The sequence below is a fragment of the Sciurus vulgaris genome (genome assembly GCF_902686455.1).
Source record: "Sciurus vulgaris genome assembly, chromosome: 3".
NCBI classification, from domain to species: Eukaryota; Metazoa; Chordata; class Mammalia; order Rodentia; family Sciuridae; genus Sciurus; species Sciurus vulgaris.
The window spans coordinates 127,276,703-127,291,503 of record NC_136463.1 but is presented as its reverse complement, the minus strand read 5'-3'; the positions used below and the strand labels follow the sequence as shown (position 1 = coordinate 127,291,503).

Here is a 14,801-nt window from a genome sequence, read left to right as displayed (position 1 = left end):
GAGTGCTATGCCACCATGCATCTGAAAGGCAGGAGGAGGGTACAACCATACCTGTGTTTTTGCTTAGATTTTACAAAATCAAAATACAAATCATAAAAATTTTAAAAAGGGTTACCCTATAGGATGAGAGAATGCTCAGGGTATAATTTAGACTAGTCTAAAAACACTTTTTTTTCCAGCCGGGCACCGTGCCACATATCAGTAATCCCAGCTTCTGGGGAGGCTGAGGCAGTAGGATCACAAATTACAGGCCAGCCTGGGTAATGAAGTGAGTCCCTGTTACTAAATAAAAAATAAAAAGGGCTGGAGATATAACTCAGTGGTTGAGTACCCCTGGGTTCAATTCCCAGTACCACAAAAACAAAAACCAACTTATTTTATAAACTTGACTTCAGAAATGTGTATCTGTTTAAGATGCTTTACATTAGAAGACCAAAAATTTAAAAAATTTTAAAAATAAACCTAACATTTAAAAAATTAAATCTTTAAAATCAAAAGCCAACAAGTTAGTCTAAACATATATAAACTTGGCTTAACTATATAAAAGAGGGACTATTTAAATGATTTTAACATATAATAAGTTGACGGTATCTAAAATTTACACCAAGGACTGAAAAAAAAAAAAAAACCTGTTTTCAGTAAAAATATTAATCTCTTTAGTAATAACAATGAATGGTATTACCATTTGAAAATCATGTATATGTATATATAGCCATATTACTGTTATTAATGTATTTATGTAAACATACTTATAACCAGATGCACATGAATATACAAATAAATAAATAGAAAGGAATAGTTTTTTGCTTGTTTTATTTTGCAGTACTGTGAATTGAACCCAGAGACACTCTACCACTATGTCCCCAGCCCTTTAAAATTTTTTTAAAATACTGAGACAGGTTCTTGCTGAATCGCTAAAGCTGATCTCCAGCTTGCAATCCTCCTTACCTCAGCTTCCCAAATTCCTGGGATTACTGCACCCAGCAACACTGCACCCAGTGAGGAATAGGTTTTGAAAACAAAGAACTTTGGAGAAATAGCTGACTTGAGGTTTGGGCAGATAGTACATAAGATTTTCTTGCCTGGAACCAGAAAACAAACAAAAAAGCTATCAAAGACCTCTGGGACCAAATCTTAGTGCTGAAGAAGTTGTATGCATAGCACAAATGCCACCATATAAAACAAAATGTAAGGAGGGCTGTAGATGCTAATTTAGTGGTAGAGTGCTTTCCTAGCATGTATGAGGCTCTGAGTTCAATCCCCAAAACTGCAAAACAATAAATTTTTTTAAAAGCAAGATTTTATTTATTTATTTTTTAGATAAAGAAATTGATTTTTCACTTTGTCATCTCCTTTGTTCCTTGCTCTTTCTCTCCAAGTGTTTGGTTACCTGGATATCTTACTGGGCAAAGGCCTCTCCCGGAACACATCCATTTCTCTACAATCAAGTCCACTCCTTATGCATTCCCAAAGATTCCCTACTGCCTTTCCAAGCTGGTGCCATCTTCCTTGGTCTCATAGCAACAGCTCCTAATCACTCTTGCCCTCTGCTTTCCCTCCTCTTTCTCCAATCTTGTAGGTCTCTAAAGAGTCCTCTCCTGGAAGGCCATGCTGCAGTTACAAACCTCAGGGGCTTCCAGCATCTTTCCTGGATGATCCTATAGCCTAGTTTCCATCCATCCCACTCCCTCATTCCTGAGCCTGTTCTCCATCCACCTTTTCCTCCAGCACAACCCCTTGGTCCTCATGAGCCCTCCTTGGCCACCTAATTCCTACACAGTGGGGTTTCTCAGTCAGGCTTGACCTAGCACCCAGGTGACCTTGCTCTCCAACACAACCCCATTCACTATCCTCCTCTGTGTTTTCCACTCCTAAGGCAAGTTCAGTTTGCTTTAAAAAAAATAAATAAGAGAAAGTCCTCTCTCTGATTTCCAATTCCACTCTGCCACTTCAGTTGTGTGACATTGGGCATTTTTCTCAACTTTTCTAGATTTACTTCCTCATCCTGCAGATACCTGATAAATGTTTGGTTAACACTGACATAAAATAACCTGTGCTCACCTTTTATTCCCTTTAGGACTTGCTCTCTTATAGTACCTAATAGTCTCTTCCTTCCCCCAAAGCACTGAACTCTAATTTCATTCTGTTAGAAAGGACCCAATTTCCTACTTTCCTAGGGGGAGGAGCTCCCTTTCTTGTAAAAGCAAAATAAACTAAGCCCCTCCAGCTCTCTAACCACTGCCTCAGCCTTTCTGCACCATGCAAGTTTCCTTAGTCTCTTCATGGTAAGTGGGGATAAAAATGGTAGCCACCACCTCTACCTCAGGGTCCTGGGTAGAGAGCTCCTGGAGCATAGCGGTCACATGCTTCTCTTCACATCCACTTGTTCAAACTCCATTTTTGCAATTCTAATGGTGTGGAGTTTTGCTGCGGGCTCCCATGCAGTCAAGGCCCGGACTGAGTAATCGACCTGAGGGTTCTTTATTGTAAAGTGGGCAGTACCACAAAATCCACTGGCTCAGAGCCAGTCCCACCTACCTGAGGCTGAGGCTGGAGAATCACTTGAGCCCAGGATTTCAAGGTCAACCTGAGCAACAGAGAGACCACATCTTTAAAACAAAAGAAAAATCCCACAAAGAAACCCATGTATTCATCCAAGATTTAAAATGTCTGATAAGAAAGTAACTGTTTTCCTTTATTTACCCTGCGGACATTACTTCTTGGTTTTTATCTTAGTTCCTCCTCTGGACAGACTAAATCTTTTAAAGATGAGGCATCACAATGAACTGACTATTCCCATCAATATTTTCATGGAAAATATTAGTTCAACTAACACTAAAAATTTTCCAAATAGGCTGGAAATATAGTTCAGTGGAATATGGGCAACAAGGTTCTGGGTTCAAACCCCCAGCACCACCTAGACACAGACACACACTCCAAATAAGTGCCAATTTATATGACCTCTAAACATTTAAAGCTTCCCAATTACATACTTAATAAGGCTGAGTTACAATTTGATTCTAAGAATTTACTAAGAGATACTGATTTTCTTTGGCTCTGTAAAGTATTCCCGTGGTACAACTTCTTTTAGCTTGGTCTTCTCCTGGTGTGTATAAGGTAAACATGGCTTCTCACACAAGTGTGGTGTAGGGCAAGATAATCTTTTTATGTAAAGATTCAGGTGTAAATATTTTAGGTTTTGAGGACCCTGCTGTCATGTGCTTTTTTTTAAAAAGGCAACAACCCTTTAAAAACGTGGGAAAAAAATTACATGCACCATAAGAATGTAGGCTGCAGCAAGATATGACCCAGGCTGTGGTTTGCCAATCCCTGATCTAAGGAATTGGATTATTTCAAGTTTTTAGATCAGGCCTTTTGTGTCTTTTGGTTCTCAGTCTTGAAACAGGCCTTAGGGAACAGCAAGCATTTAATATTCAAATAATTAATAAAAGCAGCCAAGTATTGCAAAATCACCATTAGTTCTTGGGACAGCAAATAATAAAGGAAAATAATACTGTGTAACTTCCTGAGAGCATGTTGTGTTCTATCAGGCAACGTGGCTGCCTTGGTCCATTTTCTGATCACAGGTACTAGTCACATCACCAAGAAAGACACTGCTCAAAAGAGGATGGCCCTGAACCTTCAGAAACAAGCCAAGAGGGAAACTTCCAGAGGGAAGTCTAAATGAGCATTTGTTTGAATATGAGGAAAACAAATTAGGATTAAGTACAGTAAGACTGGGTATTTAAAAAAAAAGCAGACATTTTACAACAAAATGTTTTATTATTAAAATAAAAACCTTTGTATAAAAGCATTACAGATCAAAAGCAGTATTTACACTTATTGATTCAAAGTCCAATTTAAGCATCAAACTCTGAATGGGTACAGCAACAAGCTATACATGCAAATAAACTTAAAACTTAAAACACACAAACACTTAAAATTCCACTTCTACCAAAGAATGATTTACGGAAAAAGGGAAGGAATGACACATGAAATCTGCCCAGAAACTAAAATAGCAGAGACACCAAGTTAAAAAACCACTAAAAGTTACTCATCTCTAAACAGGCACTTCTCATTGTTATAAAAGTGCTTAAAACCAAAACAAAGTCTCTGTACATAGCAACACCCAGGGATAACATAAGAAATGGCAAAGAATGATAGACCAGGTATTATCAAGTTTCTAAAAACTTTTATAGCAAGAATTTAAATCAGGCTACTCTGAGGTCTCTCCATCCTAACTTCCCAGAATGTCTCTTAGACAATAGTTTTAAGTAGTGCAGTATAATGTTGTCCACAAACCTTTGAATGACTGTAAACAGGATGCACCACTTAACTTTAGGGTAGAAGAAATCAGCAACAACAAAGTCTCAACTGTGACAAGTTATATAGTTACCACAACACATGGGGTATTCTCATGAGAGGCATCCAAAGTAATATACTCCATTTCACAACAATTACCTAATTTTTCCACATGGTTCTAAGATTTTCATGCCTTGATTCTGTTAAAATGTTAACTAGTGTGAACATTAAAATCATAACCATTGTTTTTGTGTAAACAAGTTAGAGGGCTATTCTCTGGAATTCGATGGAACAGCTAACACTCTTGTACTGTGTTTCTAAGTGCTCAGGTTTTATGGGTAGATTTCAGGGCTATTTCAATACCAATTAAATCATATATGCTTTTATACAATTGTCATTTAAAAAGAATTCTGAAACTTAAGTGACCAGAGCGGACCACTGGAAAAAGACAAGGAGGCTCTGAAATGGGGGACAGGGGAAACAGAGGACAAACTACAGGAGGGTGAAGTATAACCCGCCAAATGCCTCCTGTGATGTTCCAGAACAAGATGAACTTGATTCAAGTTTCCTATAAAACAGACTGATCATCAAGACTCTTAACTCAGGTTCCAATCAATGACAAAACTGAGAACTTCAAGGATAGTGTGAGAAGCGGAAGGTTTGTGGGTATTATGCTTGCATTTCAAATTCCTGTTTCAGGCTGTGAAAGAGAAAAAGGAACACATCATGATACAGTTTTCAACCTAAGAATTTCCTTTTGAAAGTCAAATCTAATTTTTAAAGCATTTTTTGATCATAACACATATATGGTCAAATGCATACATCAAGTGTTCAACCTGAACTTTAAACACCTGCCAACCCAATCACCAAGACCTAGATTAAGACATACTCGGAATTCCAACACTCCCCATGTGCCCATTCTAGTTTTTGATTTTGATGCTGCTGGGGATCAAACCCAGGGTATTGAACATGAGGTAAGCAATCTCCCCCTGAACTACATTCCCCAGCTCCACTTGGTTCATCTTTGTATTAAGATCCATACATGAATCCAAGATTCAGGTATGGAAAAGACACAAATAGCTGCCATTACCTTTTCAAGTAATCATGCACATTCCCAAAGCCGTGATACTTGGCTAAATACACAAGGACCCCAGTTGCACACCGCCCATCTCGCTGGCGGCAGAAACTGCAGTTGCAGATTCCTCGACAAGGTGGACAATGCCAGTTCTGAAAGAGCATGATGAAAAAGTACCATGAAACTAAACCTTACTTCCCCCCTATTCATCTACTCCTTTTTACTTAATCTTTTTATTTAATGTGGGAATGATCAATCTGTTTAAACCTTTTCTTTTCTTTTTTTTTTTTTGGATTAAAAAAAGTCATGGAATAGCTAATATGCATTAGTCATGTCCAATGTTTCCTTAGGAAATTCAGGAAAGACAGTCACAAAACCACTGCCAGGGATAAATGGAGAGTCAACTTTCTCTGAACAGCTGGGTCTGAGCACTCTGGACCGGGTCCATACCTGTGCAGCACTAACACTGAATTAATCTGACTCCCCCAGAAGAGGATCTCAAAACTCTAGGGCCTCAATCCCTTCCCAGTAGCCTTCTGGCTTAATCAGCTTGTGGCCGACCTTCAAGCCCCACAACCAACCCCCTTCTCCAAGGCACCTACTGGATTTAGCAGAGCATCCTTGACCTCTTCACCATAACGGTTTCGAAGGCAGGGACCACAGAACTGGCCTCGAATGCCCCAGCAGTCTGGGTTTCTGCAGTTCGTTTTAGTATCTATCGTTTTCTGTCGGCACTGATGACAAGTAGATCCCTACCAATAAAGATCAAATAAGAAAAGACATGAAAACACAGCTTTGTGTAGAGAGAATGGGGTATTTAAAAAATATCTGTCGGCAGATGAGCTAACATTTTGTCTTTGAATCTCATTTCATATCTCTATACACAGCTATATGCCAGGGCACAAAAAGTTATCTCAAGCAAGATGATTTTACTTAATTGGTCAGAGCAAAAGTTCTTATAATTAACTTCATTTTTTTTTTGGAGTCAGAGGTGTAGCTTAGCATTATAACTCTTGCCTAATATGCACAAGGCCCTGGGTTTAATCCCTAACCCTGCTAAAAATATATATATAAATCCAGCTCAAATATATTTTTATCTTTAGCACACCCACCACTGTATCCATGTACACACATAAGATACACAATAAATGTGCTGAATGAATCAATTTCTAAATTAAAAGATTTACCACTACTTCAGATTTACTAAGAAGATAAGTGACGGAGGGCATCCCTTGTGTCCAGACCTTTATAACATGAGCACCACTCTAGGGACAGCTGTCCCTCCTCTCTCATGGATATTTACATTTCCAAATGTAATTTAGAGAGGGCTCTCACCAGGGAACGGTTATATATCTTCTCTCGAGAGTTGCTGCAGATATTCTCCAAATCTTCCTCTGTGATTTCTTCCACTGGGCGAATGATATGCGGAAGGGTCATGGATCCTGGGCGCCGACTTCTGGGCATATCATCATCCTGAGTAACAAGAAGCATGAAACAGAGTTCCTTACTGGCTCTCTCTACTTTTGAATCTTCAAACATTTGGATTTGTAATTTTTTTGCAGAAAATTCAACCTGGGAAATCTTGCTTATGGAGAACAGGCAAGTCGTAAGTTTACTATAAGGATAACTGGACAACATTATGGAAATGTTACCTCACTTGAGAAAAATGGAATTACCTCTCATCTGCTAACACAAGTTAAGTTTATATGACATTAACGATTATGAATGGTTTGCAAAAAACATTTAAGTTGGATCATTTGGTGTGAAGGCTGTGTGTATATATCCAATGCAGAAAGAAAAACAGAAGAGTAAGTACCAATGTGGAGAACTCACATTCATGTAGCTGTCCACAGTCTTCCTCTTCCTCACAAGCATGAACTTATCCTCTTCCTCTTCTTCCTCCTCCTCTTCTGTGGGAAGAGCACTAAGGGACCCCAGGATCCGGGACCTTGACCTAGTCAGAGGTCGAGCTCTCCGGTCAGGGTTCCTCCTGGAAGCCACACCTGGAAATGTACGCCTTCGGGGCGTCTTTGATTGCTGAAAAATAGATAACAGGAGGCATCCATTTGTTTCATAACAAAGAGAAGCAGCACTTTGGAAAAACAGTCACACCTTTTTCTTAGGGTGTTTTAAGTAAAAAGAGGGTTTCATTTTCATACTGCATAGATAAAGAGGTCTTTGAAATTTCAAGCACATTTTCTCTCAAATCAGTCTACTTATTGCCCTACTTAATTAAAAACAAAAAAAATCTGATCTCCTATTCCAACAAAAACTTCTCTTACGCCGCCTGAGCTCTGAACACATGCTCTCTTTCTACAGTATGTACAAGAGTGCCTGATCTCCTTCTCCCCTTCCTGTTGGCTACCACTCCTCCTCCTCATGGGAGGCAGCGTAAAGCAGACTTTTCTTTTGTACATAGCCATTTGTTATGGCAGACATAACAAATTCCCCTCAGTTGTACCAGCTTCATTTTCAGAATACACCATATGTGATATTAGGCCATGAGCTGATAGCTTTTTTTCTCATTCTCTGATTTTAAAAAGTTCTCAGGTTTTAAATACAACGATCACACATCTACCACAAAGGAGAATGTGCTAAAAATCAAACAAGTCTTCAATCCTCCCCTCCCTGAAGGGCTATGCCTGAGTGAAAAGGACAGAGATGGGTACTATAAAAGGTTGTGAGCTGTACAGGCAGTAGGGAGAGAGCAAAGTAAGGAGGCCGGATCATCCAGAGCTACCAAGAAATGTCTTCTAGATCCCCTTTGACCATCTAGAAGATGAGACAGGAAAAAATTTTAAAATCTCACACCAATCTGTCCTAGGCTTGCCCAAAACAATACTATACCAACGAGGACTTACATTTACTGATCTTGGGCCTGGGAAGGAACGTCTTCCAGGGAGAGAACCAGGGAAGCTTTCTAATTCTGACATGAGTTTTGCAAGCTAAAAAGGGAAGAAATTAAACAGAAATTCTTGGTTAAAATAACTGCTGAAAATGAGCAACTTGTGAAAATTACACTAGCACATCTCTCGACTTAAATTTTAATAGTAAGTCAACAAATTCTGATTTCTCCTCTATGCCTAATAGATATAGAACCCAGGGCCATGCACCTGCCAAGTATGTGCTCTACCACTGAGCTACATCTCCCATCATGAGGACTTCACAGCTACAAGGAAAATAAAGATACAAGTCTAAGTAACAAATTGCTTGCAGAAAAGTTGGGAAGTTAGTTCTGATACATTTGAAGATGTTACATACCATTGCTTTGTTTTGCTTTATATTTAAAGCCCTTTTCTCAAGAAAGTTCATGCCGCTTTCATCTTCTGAATCAGAATTGGAATCGGTCACAAAATTCTCTGAGAGCTTGGGGGGTGCTGCTTTTTTGTTGGCTGCCCCCCTGGTATTTCGTGCTGGGAACTTCATCGCCACCCTGAGAGGTCCAGAATGTCTGTACTGGCTTCGGGTCCTACAGCCTTCGCGATTTGCCTGCAGTCTCTAGTGAATCAGAGCAATTGAGTCATTTAATGACTTGATGGGCAGACAAGTTACAAGTTGCATTACTGTGACTACAAAATCCCTTTTGAACAAAAGACACTTAAGCAAATGAAATTTAAATGAACAGATTGACAGCACTGGGTAACAAAATCAAGAACTGCTCAAGTAAATAGAATAATCTGAGTATAGCTAGCTACATGTAGTTTACCTTGGACATACTGTTCTGAGTCTGTGGTTTATAGGTATGTGGTTCATTTAGTCAGTTTTTAAAATGTGAAAACTTCTGCTCTCTTTTTCATTTCTTTAAAAAACAGCTCTTTCTATATTTAAATAGAATTCTTTGGAAAATAATTCTGTTCTCTCATAAACATGGTTTCAATCCTTATGGCAATATATTAAACTATTTTAAAATGTCTCAATTCTCCGTCCACTGTTTTTTTTGTGGCTGTACTGGGGATCGAACACAGGTGTGCTCTACCACTGAGATACATCCCCAGTCCATTTTTATTTATTTGTTTGATACTGGGGCTTGAACTAGGGACACTTCAACACTGAGCTACATTCCCAGCTTGTTGTTGTTGTTCAGCTTTAAAACATGGTCTTACTAAGCTAATGAGGCTGGCTTTGAACTTGCTATCCTCCTGCCTCAGCCTCCCAAATCACTGGGATTACAGGTATGCAGCTGTCTTCTTTTATTTTGAGACAGGAGGTCTTGCATCACCCCACCTGGCTCAAAAATTTCTTAATGAGCTAGGGACATAACTCAGTGGTGCATGCTCAGCATGTAAGAGGTCCTGGGTTCAATCCCCAGCACCAACAAATAAATGTTCCTTAAATCTCAACAAGCAGTTCTTAGTACTGTTCATGTACTTTTAGTGTCCACAGGTCTTTCATGAAGTCTTAGCACTTTTAATCAATGGACGTTATATTAATCACAATAGGTAGTATTTATAAAAAAACAAAACACTGGGCAGAAATTATTCAGGGCATTAAGGATGGTTCATATCCAGATTTGCAGAATGGCCCCTGCAATAAAATGTTCCTAAGTGCCAAGGTGGCTCAACATCACTTATTAGAGCAAAAGCACACTAGGATGACTAGGCAATGATAAAATACTCATGGGCAGGTGCTGTCACTCAGTGCTACTTAAGTGGTGATAGATAGGCAGTGGCCCCATGTCAGACCACAGGGAGCTGAAGAGCATGCACCCGATTCTAATAACAAACCGCTTCCTTTGGAGAAAGTCTCTGGGACAAGAAAATGTTTGCAGAATGACTCAGTGCATTCAGGGTATGAGGTTAAGAAGCAGCAGCAGCCTGAGCAAAGTGACAGAGCAAGCACAGGAAAAGCCTACCAGGGTGCAAATATGGAAGCAGGAAGGATCCTACTTGCACTTGTATGCACTTGAGCTCCTGTGTAGGAGTTGTCACACATCCTCGGGATGCAGGTAATGCTCTAACTATGGAAAGTAGTTATTAGCAAAGGCCTGATCCATGCCAGGCCCAAGGCTGGGCACCTGCATGTAAATGTGAACGTATAATCTTTAGGATGTATGTATTTCCTCTGATTAGGCTGGATCTCTGTGAAAATGAGAATCTGGAGGTTGGCCAACTTCATATAAGTTTCCGAGATTTTCAGGCCCTACAAAATGTTTTAAGACTTAAAAGTAGGACTACATTAGTAAAAACTGCTTTAAGACACAAAATACTCAAAATTTTAAAAAGGTCAACAAAATCTTCTGGCATGACTAAATGAAAAATCATTAAAAATTTTTCTTTCAAAAAATCAAGTGTGTCATGCCTCTAAAACCTTACTTCTTCATATTGGTGAAACTCTCAAACTCACCATTCCATCTTGTATCTCACCCTCTGAGAAACCGCAAAATGATTCATCATCAGAGTCAGCATGAAAAATTTTGGCCAGTTCGTTAGTGACATCTGGCCTTGGTTTCTGTAAAAATCCACAATGGTCTAACACATCTTGCACCTCACTTTCTGAAAAGCCGCAGAAAGATTCATTATCAGAGTCCTCATAAAAAACATTTGCCAGTTCTTCACTGATATCTGACCTGAATTTAGGTTTCTGTAAAATAAATAAATAAATAAATGTGGTTGTACATTTTTTTCTTTTTCAAGAACCAATTTTCCATAAACCGTGCAGAGAGCAAATCACATTTACAAGTGCACTACAAGAGAATAGCTTTTGTTACAAAGAAAAATGGTTCTGAGGTTTACAAATGATTTCTGAGTTGTTATGGCAAATCATCAGGCATGTTAGGTTAGGCGACATTTCAAAAGGATAGAATAAGTAGCTAATCTATCTCCAACAATTACTACCTAGAACCACAGCAAAAAGTGAAATGAAATTACAGTGCATACTGTATTTTCATAACGGCTGTATAGAAATGTAGGCAAAAAGCAAGCAGTTTTAATCACGCACAAAGCATCTGGGGCATTTTGAGCACTGCAGACTCAATTCTGTTTATTCTCAGGCAGCACTTACCGTGTTTGCAAAATTATCAGAAGCAAAGCTGTCACAACTGTCATCAGAGGATGACAAGGTTTCCATGGAAATCAACTTCATATATCTGAATTTCTTTAAGTTCTTTACTCTGAGATCCTTTTGCTACAAATGGAAATGGCAATACTATTAAGAGGATGCCCACTACAGTATCAAACTAAAGACATCATTTTTTAGTTTAGTAAGTTTAAACAGCAAAGTAGGTATGTCCATTTCTCATAAAGTACAGAGAAAAAGGAAGATTTGCTATAAATATCTTCAAAACCAGGTCAAATTCTAAGTGATCCTTTGGAGAAAATTTTAGTGATATTTATCAGTTTATTCAAACATCTTCTGAGCTACCTCTCTTCCAACCTTAAAAGTGCCCAAGTTCTTAGCATGATAATGGGCCCCACAGGAGTTTAACACTAAACTTTTAAAATCCAACCTCACTTTTAAAACTTAAACTGTACTACTAAAAGAAAATTTCAAAAGTAAAAAATAGCTGAGCGATTTTTCTCCTTTAGCCAAAATCAAGCTAATGAGATCTTTTTATGTAAGCTTTAGCCTCTGTACTGTGATGCTAATTTTCCAAACTGTGGAAATTGGGCAGGACCTCTACTTGAAGATGGCAGGCTTCCCAACAAGCCATGTTCCCATCAGGAGGGGTACGGTTTCAGCACATGTCCTTACAAATCAATGGTATAAGAAATAAGTTTATAGATCAACTAACACTCCAAACCAGGAAGAGTACCTGATTCCATTTTAGCATTCTTATCATTCAGCTTTTTCTGCAGGCCCCTTACTCTGTAAGACTTAAGTACTTTAGGGTATATAGCGCAGTGGTAGAGCATTTAGCCTGGCAAGCAGGAGGTCCTGGGTTGGATAGCCTGGTGGGGAAGAGGACTTGAGTTTTTTTTTTTTAAAAGTCCTTTCATAACATGCAAATTATTTCTAGATATGAAAATGCTTCATTCATTCAGTGAACAGTCTTGCACTGCTCATCAGAAAACAAGCGGGATCTATCTTTTGTAAAATAATAGCAGTTTCTACCATTTCTTAGTCTTTAGTCTGAGATTTCTTAATGCTTAAGTTTTTATGCTTTTATTTTCTTAAATAAGGTCATGGAATAGCAGTTGAATCCTTACACCCAAATCTTTGAAAGTCAAATTCTGCTGTCTCACAAAAAAAATGCTAAGATGTGAGGTGTCAGGTGAATGGAAAGCGCATTGTTGATCTCCTTCACCCAACATTCCACATTTCAGTCTCTTGAAAACTACTGGCAAGAAGATGGTACCCTAGTTTCCCTATGCCCCTAAGAGGATGTCATTCAATCATCTTAGGAATTTTGTCTTTTGACTTTTTAGAAAGGGAGGAAAACATGGTAAAAGGTAGAATTACAAAATGTAAAGGTTATATGTAAATGTGATACAACACATGTTAGGAGCTGAAAGGTATCTCAGAACCCTCCCCCAATTTCCAGTTGAGACAATTCAAGGCCCCAGGAAGATGGGAAAGACTGCACAAGATCACAGGGCTGGAAGAACTTGAAGTCTGCAATCTCCTAAAACTAGTGCTCTATGCATAACTTCAGGAATTCTCATCAATCCTCATCAATCTTCCTGCAAGCAACGAGAGACCCAAGACAGCCTCAAGGGATACATTCTATTGGAGCTGTCAGGGAAAGACTGGTGGAGATTTGGAGATTGAACAAGTCAGCACATGCCAAGTTATTTACCAGGCAAATACATCTTTGGAGGAAAAGACAAAAAAAGGCAGAGCAAATGGTCACGGCAGACATGAACTTTTCTGGCAGGCATAACAACTAAAACCATTTAGATTGGGAGGTTTTTTTGTTTTTTGTTTTTTTTTCTTTTCATGCCAGACACTATGATGTCTTTGTAGCAAAGGTGCTATCATTACTTTCACTTAACAAATGAAGCTACGACTCAGAAGATATTACTCAAATCACACGGTGGCCCAAACATGAACCCGTTAAGTCGGATTCAAAGCCCAGCTAACATGTGGCTTTATTCATTCTGGAAGCCCATGCCTAGTGCCACCTGAGCGATGGCCAGGCTGAAACCACGCCCCCTCCAACCCAACCCGGTCTCCCCCACGTGGGTCTTTAGCCCCCGGCTATTTATTTTAAGCACGTCATTCTCTTCCTTTCCACCCAGCCCCCACTCTACTACCCGCTTCCTGGGCAGGCCTAAGTGCTGGCTTCCGTTACAGCAAACAGTAACGTTCCATTCAGTGCAACTCGCTACTGCGAAGTGAGGTTGGAAGGTGGGGAAGGGGTGGGGAATGAGTAAGTGGTCGCAAATGGTTTGGATCACCAAGTCCTTCAACTGCAGTTAACCACTACATGGGACAAAAAACAAAAACAAAACAAAACAAAAAACCCTCCTCTCATGTGTAAAACCCAAGTTCTAAAGAGATGCGTCTGCAAGACGCTCAATAGTTAGAAGCCGCCACAGGGGATGGGCATCCCAGGGCCACCCACTGGCCCAAGAGCTGCACATGGGAAAGGGCTAGGCTGGCGGCTACCGAGCGTCTGCCCAGAGTCTGGCCAGTCCCCGGCCTCCGGCCAGCGCACGTGCATCTCCGGCACACGTGCCGATGCTCCCCGGCGTTGCCAATCATCCTGCAAACAGCTCACTTCTCCACAACCGCCCACACGCCGGTGCGCTTGCCGGAGGGTTTGCCAGTGGCCCTGAGTTATTCCAGGAGCACAAAATCTGGGACTTGCCCAAATGGGCGACGCCCAGGGCGACCACCAGTTGATAAGCGCGCTCCGCGACGGAGTCCGAGGGAGTTGCCTCTAGCCCGCCCGCGTCCAGCACCCACCGCGCCCACCCCTCGGGTTCACCCACCCAGCCCTCACCGGCACGCGGCGAGCATCCATGCTGGCGACGGGCGCCCGGGCTGTGCTCCGAGCGGGATGAGCGGAGCAGCCGCGCGCCGTGGTCCCACAGAGGAGCTGCAGCGCGAGCCGCACGGCGGGCAGGAGGGGCGCGCAAACCTGGGCTCCGAGGGGCGGGGCTCGGGCCGGCTTTCCCGCGTTGTGGTGCAGGTCCTGCAAGGTTAGCTAACAGCTCAACCTGGCGCGAGACTTGCTCAAGCCGCGGAAAAAACTTGGCACCCCACATATTCTGAGCTCAAAGAGTAGCCTTGGCAACTCCTAAAATTCTCTTTGAAAAAGTGACTCTTGGGAGCTGCAAGAACTCTGCTCTTTACAGAGCTACACGGTCCTGAGCTAGTGGCGCGAAAGTAGTTCGTATTGCCCCGGGGTTAGAAGGCTGATTTGCATGAACTCCCGGGCGAAAAGGAAAAGTGGAGACTGGGATTTGTGGAGATCCGCGCGGGAGGACCGGGTTTCGCGTTCTGGCACTTGGCACTTCCATTGCGGCTTGCGGTTTACATA

The 14,801-nt window shown here is 40.8% G+C and overlaps 1 protein-coding gene across 2 annotated transcripts; it reads right to left on the bottom strand.

The window, feature by feature from the left end:
• Positions 1–3,935: 3,935 nt before the first annotated feature.
• On the bottom strand, positions 3,936–14,396 carry CDCA7 (cell division cycle associated 7). 2 transcript variants are annotated; one of them, XM_079135573.1, is made up of 10 exons: positions 14,262–14,396; positions 11,378–11,500; positions 10,721–10,957; positions 8,639–8,875; positions 8,239–8,322; positions 7,211–7,414; positions 6,713–6,850; positions 5,980–6,129; positions 5,393–5,529; positions 3,936–5,002 (listed from the first exon to the last, which is right to left on the bottom strand). In XM_079135573.1, exons 1-10 carry the CDS (start codon positions 14,280–14,282, stop codon positions 4,972–4,974), a joined length of 1,362 nt encoding a protein of 453 aa, XP_078991699.1. In that variant the 5' UTR covers positions 14,283–14,396; the 3' UTR covers positions 3,936–4,971. The 2 variants fall into 2 exon arrangements, with proteins under 2 accessions (XP_078991699.1, XP_078991700.1); XM_079135574.1 differs by lacking the exon at positions 10,721–10,957.
• Between the last annotated feature and the right edge of the window lie 405 nt (positions 14,397–14,801).